The following is a 9462-nucleotide window of genomic DNA, read 5'->3' as shown; positions in this document are numbered from 1 at the left end:
CGGATTGTAAATTGTCATAAATTTACCGTTTAATTGTAAATTAAATTAATTTTTTTATGACTTATAATTTTGCTTCACCTTAATTTGTTACATTGCCCTCTCAAATAATTTGCTTTTCGAAAATGGCGACGAGGATGGGATTGGTTGCGAGGTTCATTATTGCCTTGAGTATTTTTTTTTCTTGATGAATTTCCATGAGCTGGTTACGTTCCAGAGTCCCGTATCACTTTAATATTTCACTGTATTGCTTTAAGTTTTAAAATTGTTCGTTAAATTCTTAGAAAAATGCCGCCGAAGAGCATTTCGAGCAGTTTTCGTTCAGCCCTTAGGCAACAAGTTACCAAGAAGTGTAATTTCATAGAAAGGTTTGTTTCTTCAATGTCTGTAAGCGATGCTAACGAGCATATGAACATGTTGGTTGACCTTAAAGAAAAACTTGACAAAGTGAATAACGAGGTTTTGAAGGAAATTTGGGATAGCGCAGATAAAGACGACAACGGCGATGAATTGGTGAGTGAGGAAATGGATACTTGGTTCGTTTATGACGATTGTTTGAGTAAGTGTCTCTCCTTAAGACCGCGGTGTCACTTTCGCCCGGAAACCTTTCCGATCGTTCGCGTTCTGAAAATTCACAGCTTAAATTACCTGAACTACCTTTACCGACATTTGGTAATTGAGAAGGTGAAGATATTTCGAAGTTTTTGCGAGAGTTCGAAGCAACTATTGATAAGTATGATCTTAGTACTCACGTTAAATTTACTCTTCTTACGAGACAGCTTTCAGGTGACTCGCTTAAACTGGTAAACTCATTAGATTGTAGCAACCGTTCGTATGAAGAAGCTAAGAAATTATTACAGAAAGCGTTTGCAGATACTTTGTCTCAACAATATAGGGTTATTAAGCAGTTATCGGAGTTGAAGCTAACGTATCAGAGTGATCCGTATGACTTTATCAGTAATATGAGAATAATTTTTAATCAATTTGAGGCTTTAAGCATAGATCAAAACATAGTTTTACAGTATTTCATATGGAATGGGTTTAATGACTGTTTCAAGAATCAGTTAATGCATATTACTGGCTCGAATAAGCCCTCGTTGCAGCAAATAGATGAACATATCTTTACTGCTTTGGAAAGATATAGAAACATATCCAAGAAATTTAATGCGAAACAAGGTAATCTTGAGAAAAAGGTTGTGCCCAACTCAAATTGTTTAGCTTCTGCCGTTGTTAATGATGAGAAGTCTAAAGTTAAAGAATGTTCTCTATGTTTAGCAGACAATAAAGGAGACATTGATCACCCAATTTTTAAGTGTTCAGTTTATGTAACTCCACAGAGTAAAATTGAAAAACTAAAACAATTGAATTTTTGTACAAACTGTACTTACGATTCTCATAAAACTTCAGATTGCAGGTTTAAATTTAACCGAAAATGTAAACATTGTAACAAGTGGCATTTCAGCTATCTTTGTAAATTTCGTAAAGACCCAAAAAGTACTGCTAATAACCTTAAGAATTATTCAGATAACCAAGAAGTGACTAATCAAACGGCAAAGGGGAATTGTAAAGAGAAATCGAACTCTAATTCTGTTGTTTCTAATTTAACTTGGTCTAATTTAGGAGTTTTAAGAATCTCTTGTAACCCGGTGACTGCTATGCCTTCCTTTTCACTGAATGACAATGGGGATCGAGGTATAAAGGATTCAGGAAGTCAAGTAACTTTCGTTGAGGAAGACTGGGCTAAGAGTATGCAGTTTGAAGTTGTTGACCCTAATTATTCTTTGGTGGTGAATGGTATTAATTCTTCAAAGCCGTTAGCCACTGTAGTATACAAGGTAAAGTTGAATGATGATTATTTTACTGCTATTGCCATGAAGTCTATTAATTTGAAATTAGTTTTGCCAGATATCTCTGAAGTAGCTCAAGTATTTAAGGATAAGGGCTATGTATTAGCCGACAAAACTTTGCATATGTCTGGGGACAAAGTTGAAGATATAAAATTACTCTTGGGAAATGATAACTCTCATTTAGTACCACAGAAGGATGTGCTGTTTGGAGGTAGTTCTGAAGTGATTCCCTCTGTTTACTTAGAATCACCCTTAGGAGTGATGCTTGTAGGTGACATTGAAAGGTATAAGCAAAATCTAGCTATATTACCAGACCGGATAAAGCATTCTTCTGAAGTTTGTGCAAAGGGTGAGGGTCCCCTTGAAGTTTATAGTAATTTGAATATGGATGGATTGTTCTTAGATTCGGTAGAGGAATTCAAGTTCCCTGCTTGTGCTAATATTTCTGTTTTAAATAAGGGTCAGATTGTTGAAGCTGAACTCGAGAGAGCAGCTGAAGAAATTCTTTCCTCGAAGGCAGAAAGTTTTTCGCACAGTGATTCTAACTTATATGACGAAGACTTTAATGAGGAGAACAGGAAAGTAGTAGAATTTGCTTTAGAAAATACTTGTAGAGATAGTGATGGAAGGTTAGTTATGCCTCTGTTATGGAATGGGAAAGTAGCTCATTTGCTTGGTAAGAATCAAAATCTGTCAAAAGCAATATTAAAATCAAATTTTAAGAAATTTAGCAAAAAGGATAATGCTTTACAAATGATGGACGAGGTTTTTAAAGAACAGGAACAACTAGGCATTATAGAGAGAGTATCCAACTTGGAGCAATTCTTGGAGGAAAACCCTCAACATAGCTTCCTGCCGCACATGCCAGTGTTCAAGATGGACCGAGAGTCTACAAAATTCCGTAATGTATTTTTGTCAAATTTGTGTGAATCTGACAAAGATAAACCTTTAACTCTATCTCATAATCAAACAATTTTTGCTGGTCCTTGTTTGAATAAGAAAATTTCTACTTCTATTTTACAGCTAAGATTTAATGAAAAATTGTTATGTTTTGATATAAAAAAGGCATTTCTGATGATTGAGTTGGTGCCTTCAGATCAAAGTAGATTACTCTTTTATTGGTATAGAAACGTATGTAAAAAGGACTATTCCTTAATTGTTTATAAACATTGCAGACTTCCATTTGGTTTGCCATGTAGTCCAACTTTATTAATGTTAGTACTTTATAAAATTTTGATGTTGGATGTCCAAGGTGACAATATTGATTTAAAGGAATTGAAGACAGAGTTATATAACTTAGCTTACATGGATAACTTGGCTTACACGACCAATGATATAGACAGGTTGAAATGGGCTTATGAGAAACTTGACAGTATATTTTCTCCCTATAAATTTGAATTGCAGCAATTCATAACCAATGATGACTCTCTGCAGCAACAGGTAGATAAAGATAAGGAAAAGACTCCTACAAAAGTAAAATTGCTTGGTTTGCTTTGGGACAGAAACATTGATACTCTTTCGGCAAGCAAGTTGGTACTTGATAAGGAAGCAACGACCAAAAGACAAATTTTAAGTTCTATTGCAGCCAATTTTGATGTGTTCTCATTTTATGGTCCTTTATTAAACAGGGCTAGATTATTTATGCACTCGCTACAATGCAGGAAAGAAGTTGGATGGGACGATAGACTCTCTGGTGAGGAGCTACGAGAATGGTCTAATATTTGCAAGCAAGTAAATGGTGTTCCTGAAATTGCAGTGAAGAGATTTGTTGGTCGCAGGAATGATCCTTTCCAAATTATTGCTTTTTTTGATTCTAGCAAGCTTATATATGGAGTTGTGCTCTTTATCAAGAACTTGCGAACAAAGGAGGTAAGTTTCCTTCTGTCAAAAAATAGAATAATTGGACGCCAGTTAGAGCTAAAGTCTATCCCTTCTCTTGAATTTCAATCTCTCTTGCTTGGTACGGAAACTATTGTTGACATTTATAAGGAACTTAGTGGTTCAGAGTGTCTCCCCCCCCCATAAACATTACAAAATTGGTAGTTTTCTCAGATAGTGCAGTTGCACTGAATTGGTTAAATTCTCGAACAAATAGGTTTGATAAATTAAAAAAAATAAGTATTTTTGTTATGAATAGGTTGCAAAGAATAGAGAATCTATGTGAAACGGTCCCTGTGACTTTCAAATTTTGTGCAGGTATGATAAATCCTGCAGATTGTACTACCAGGTCATTGTCATATAAGAGGTTGATAAAATCAAATTTCTTCACAGGACCTGATACTATTCATGATATCTTGGAAGATGACAGTTTGGATGTAACGATCCCAAATCCTTTAACCAATGTACTTGAAGTTTCAGAAGGCCACTGTGAGATAGGGAGTGTGACTGAGCCAGAGATGGGAGGCATTTTGAATTCTACAGTTGGAAATTCCGATTGGCTTCATTTGATTTCGGTCTACAAACATGCACTGACATTCATAAACAATGTCAAACGGAAGTTAAAGAACAAATCCGGCAAGTATGACCATTTTGAGGTTTACAGTAATGATGAAATTTCTTTGAATGCATGGCAACTGATGATTTTGCAAGATCAACGCCAACATTTTCCGGATGTTTTTAAATATTTCAGAGAAAGGAACCCTAAAATTAGGGATATGCCTAACATACTAAGTCAACTAAATTTATTCATTGAAAAGAAATCTGGTTTACAAAGAGTTAAAAGTAAATTTCATAAGTGGAGAGACGGTAGTTATGTATTCCCCATTCCTTTGGCCAAAAACAGTAAATTGACTGAAGAAATTATTAGAAATTTTCATGTTAAGTTAGCTCATTCTGGAATATATGCCACATTATCTGAGGCTAGGAAACAGTTTTGGATTCCTTGCAGTTTTTCTACTGTAAAGAAAGTCTTGAAAACTTGTGTTCACTGCCGTAGATTTAACGGTAGAACTATAAAGTTAAACCAGTCCCCTTATAGAGAATTTAGGGTTTCTCCTCCAACCATACCTTACAGGTATATTTTCATTGACTATTTTGGACCTTACTGGGTATATTGGATGGGTAAGAAATCAAAGGTATGGATATTATGTATCACCTGTTTATGGTCCAGAGCCATAAATCTTAAGGTTTGTGTAGACCTTTCGGTGATATCCTTTTTGCGAGCACTTCAGCTCCATTGTTTCGAGTTTGGGGTGCCTGAACTCTGTTTAAGTGACCAAGGTTCACACCTAACTTCAGGTGCTAGAACCGTTGAGAATTTTTTAAGTGATAAGGATACACAATCCTATTTCAGGGAGAACAACATAAAACCTTTGAACTTTCAGCAGTACTATAAAGGCCACAGTGAACTTGGATCTTTAGTGGAATCTTGTGTTAAGATGGTCAAAAGGCTTATTGAAGGCTCTATTCGGAATATGGTCCTCGAATATTTAGATTTTGACTTTGCTGTACAAAATATTGTACATATAGTAAACCGTCGACCAATTGCCTTTAAAGAATATGTGCGAAACTATGATGGGACTGAACCTGTACCATCTCCTATAACTCCAGAGATTTTAGTTAAAGGTCATGAATTGAATTCCTTAAATATTATTCCCCATTTACATCCTTTACCTAGGGCAGATGATACTTGGGTTCCTGATATATCTCCCATTTCCCATGTGAAGGACAGCCACAGGAAGTTACGAAAGGCTAGGGAAAGTATAATAGAGATATATAATAAAGAATTTGTTGTGCAGCTGGTGAATCAAGCCACTGACAAACGCAGTAGATACCAACCTGTTAATCATAAACTATTAGAAGTTGGAGACATTGTTCTCATTAAAGAACCCCTTCTTAAACCTACTAATTTTCCAATGGGTATTGTCAAAGAGATAAAGCTGAACTCTTTAGGTGAAGTAACGGGTGCAACAGTACTCAAAGGAAAAAAGTAGGGAAGAGACTAAAAGGCACGTTTCATCCTTGATTCCATTGCTCTATAAACGGGAATATGAGGCTAAATTTAACGATAAAGCACAATCGCCATGTGAGGATAAACTGAGCAAGGAAGATGAGGTTAAGGAGAGACCCAAGAGGCGAGCTGCCATGATTGGGAAAGAAAAGGTAAAGAAACTATTGGATGACAGTCTAGCGTGATCTTTGATCGCTATATTGTAATTCAATTTTTTCCTAGAAAAATTGAATCCCCTCGCGGGAGTGTAGAAAAATGCACATTCGTGTGCATTTAATTTTTTGTATATTATATGAATTGTTTGGTTGTGGTAAATTTCTTATGTTTAAATTGTTTGCTCGGGAGTGGTTTGGTTCTTTTATTTTGAAAAAGCAAATGCATCTACTTAGCATACCTTAAACTACCTCTTGGGACAATTTTAAAGCAAGAAACAAGCCATTCTTGAGCGATGTATTTTAAGTTTCACCAGGTTGTTCGCTGCTGGACACAAGACTGGGAAAACCGTTGTCGGTGGTGAATGATCTGAAGAAGGCAGTATGAAGAGGCCAGCGTAAGAAGCGCAGCAAGGCAGTCTTCTCCTGAATTTGAATTAATTTTTTGGCAGCCAAGGACGATGGCTGTCATTCATTAGTGTAAGATCGGTGGCTCTGGACTTAGCCGCTCATGGATCACGTCATCGTCTGACCACCTTATACTACTCAAGAGCTCAAATAGAAGACTACCATCATCACCTCTACCTTCGTCACTGCTTTTCTATGGACCTAAGAGGCTGGCTATATGTTGAGGTAAGGTTTGCATTAAGTACGATGCATTTGCTTAGTGAACTTTCAACTATAGTTACGGTTTTATAACCTTTTGTCTTGCAACCAAACTCATATATATATATAATAAAGTCTGAAGGGTCTCCTTTTAAGTTTTAAATTTGATCTTGACATTTATATTAGGATATTCAAATCGTTTATTGATCTAGGTTTTGTATTTTCCATTGGTTAATATTAAAAGTTCGTTTGTTTTGTAAGATTTCGCATATATGCACATTGTTATGTTTGTAGCCCCTGACTTTTCCAATTTATAATGTTTCATGCTATGGGTTACAGATCCTTCGGATGTTCCGAAAATTGAGGGGTAATAGTGCGGACCAAATGCAGGTTCTCTGGCGGAGAGAGAGAGAGAAAGTCCACGCTAAGTTTGTCCGAGATTTGAACTGATCAGGATCACCATATTCGCCAGTCATTCTTCGGATTGTAAATTGTCATAAATTTACCGTTTAATTGTAAATTAAATTAATTTTTTTATGACTTATAATTTTGCTTCTCCTTAATTTATGTTACATTGCCCTCTCAAATTAATGCTTTTCGAAATATATATATATATATATATATATATATATATAAATATATATATAAATATATATATATATAAATATATATATAAATATATATATATATATATATAAATATATATATAAATATATATATATATATATATATATATATATATATATATATATATATATATATATATATATATATATATATATATATATATATATATATATATATATATATATATATATATATATAGAGAGAGATATAGAGATATAGAGATATAGAGATATAGAGATATAGAGATATAGAATCATTATCATTATCATTATCATTATCATTATCATTATCATTATCATTATCATTATCATTATCATTATCATCCAAGCTACCGCCCCAGTTGGAAAAGCTGGATGCTATAACCCTTGTAAGGGTTCAAGCAAGGAAATAAAGCCCAATAAGGAAAGGAAATAATGAAATAAATAAATTATAAGAAAAAAAGTAATGAATAATTGATATGCAATATCCTCAGGTCAGCAACAGCGTTAAAATATACAGTATGTCATATATAAACTATGAAGACTTATGTCAGCAGAGAGAGAGAGAGAGAGAGAGAGAGAGAGAGAGAGAGAGAGTTCCGAGGACTCCGGGAGAATTGCTAAAGCTAAGTAAACACCTATGTACTTTTTTTTGTTGCAACGTGTTGATAAGTGGGGTCATGCCACCTCGTAGTATAAACACTCCAAAACGTGCCAATGTTGCAGAGTGAGTATGCGAGGTCTTGCGGTATGGCACAAGTTTGTGTTGCAATGTCTTGCACAGTGCCACGATGCTGGATGAGACGAGGAATTTACGCACACTTGCGACGTAATTATGTAGTGTTGTGAGGTATCTTACATTGCGTTCGAGATACTTGGGAAGTGTCACGAAGGGTCGCATAAAACAGTGTTGCGAGGTACCAGTGAAGAGTCCCGAAATGTCACATAAAACACGCCCAAGCTACCATAGGTATATATAGTGCAGTCAGGGGAAGTCACTACTTTACTGACCACCATAGTGGATAGATCAAGAGTACTACATGATTGCCAGTTTAATTTTGATAACTACTGACTATATCATCGGGAAGTATTGGACAAGAAGACCCGAAGAACAACCAGAGGAGCCACCGGTGGCACCAATGACACAAGCAGAATCAAGAAGAAGAGCTAGAAGAACGGCATGGTGTTAGGAATGGCTGACGAGGAGACCTATAAATGGAGAATATGACCAGCTGCTAAAAGAACTACACCGAAAAGACCCTAAGGGGTACAAGTGGGGACTCATATACAAGTCTGCAATATAGTGTCCGAGACTCCAAGTGTGCGATTTGCTGACTTTTGCCTAAAGTGTGCAAAGCCATCATCGATTAGGCTGGGGTTGGTGATGGAAGATATCTCTTCAGACGGTTCCTCCTGGACTGAGACCATGGTTAGAAATTGTTTAGAGATCACCGCCCCGAAAAGGTGGCAAAGAGTTGGGTCGGGTGCTATATACAATGAGCCTTTTTAGACATTTCCAAAGATCCCATGAACACCTCTTAATTGTTTGTATTTCCTGAGATACGCATACCCTTTATTTTCGCGTCCTGTCCCTTATACCTTGACGTAGAGCTCTGATCTTCGCCACCGCTATACTCAAAACCTCGAGACCTTTCCAACAAGCCCAAGAACACCTCTTAACTCCCTGTGGTTGCTGAGATATGCATACCTTGTAATTTACAGTTTTCGCTTCCCTACCCGTTATATAGGGAAGCATATGCCCATCCTCACACCCCTATACATCTCCGGGCCTCGAGATCTTTCCAAGGAGTTCAAGAACATCTCTTAACTCTCTGCAGTTCCTGAGATACGCTTATTACCCTTTATTTTACAGTGTTCGTGTCCCTACCGTTATAGGGAGGAGTTCGCCCATCGCCACACCCCTTCGGAACCTCGAAAACTTTCCAACGACCCCAAGAACACATTTTAACTCCTTGTGGTTGCTGAGACATATATGGTTTATAGTTTTTTTTTTTTTTTTTTTTTTTTTTTTTTTTTTTTCATTTGCTAATATAGGACCGTACAGCAAGACCCGAAGGAAAGGAGGAGAGATTAGGTTATTTTCAGGTCGTGGGCCTTGCCAGGCCCTTGAATATACGCACACAAATATACAGTTTCAACACTTCCCAGGCCCCGCCCCTTTCCTAATTAGAACATGTATGTTTGGACATTTTTGTTTGAGATTATTGTTCTCTGAGTAGATTCCACTCAGCGTAACAGGAATATATATAGATATAGATATAGATATAGATATAGATATAGATATA

General features: G+C 36.2%; 2 protein-coding genes across 2 annotated transcripts; both read left to right on the top strand.

The window, feature by feature from the left end:
- Positions 1-285: 285 nt before the first annotated feature.
- On the top strand, positions 286-3043 carry LOC137625586 (uncharacterized). Its single transcript, XM_068356497.1, has 3 exons — positions 286-510; positions 777-2750; positions 3020-3043. Exons 1-3 carry the CDS (start codon positions 286-288, stop codon positions 3041-3043), a joined length of 2223 nt encoding a protein of 740 aa, XP_068212598.1.
- Positions 3044-3103: 60 nt separating this feature from the next.
- On the top strand, positions 3104-5978 carry LOC137625585 (uncharacterized). The gene is given in 3 exon segments (XM_068356496.1): positions 3104-3851; positions 3854-5767; positions 5769-5978. Coding segments are annotated over 3 exon segments (2826 nt in total). The 5' UTR covers positions 3104-3149.
- Positions 5979-9462: the final 3484 nt, after the last annotated feature.

Source organism: Palaemon carinicauda, chromosome 32, assembly GCF_036898095.1.
Source record: "Palaemon carinicauda isolate YSFRI2023 chromosome 32, ASM3689809v2, whole genome shotgun sequence".
NCBI classification, from domain to species: Eukaryota; Metazoa; Arthropoda; class Malacostraca; order Decapoda; family Palaemonidae; genus Palaemon; species Palaemon carinicauda.
The sequence above is the reverse complement of the archived record's forward strand: the minus strand, read 5'-3'. Positions and strand labels throughout refer to the sequence as shown.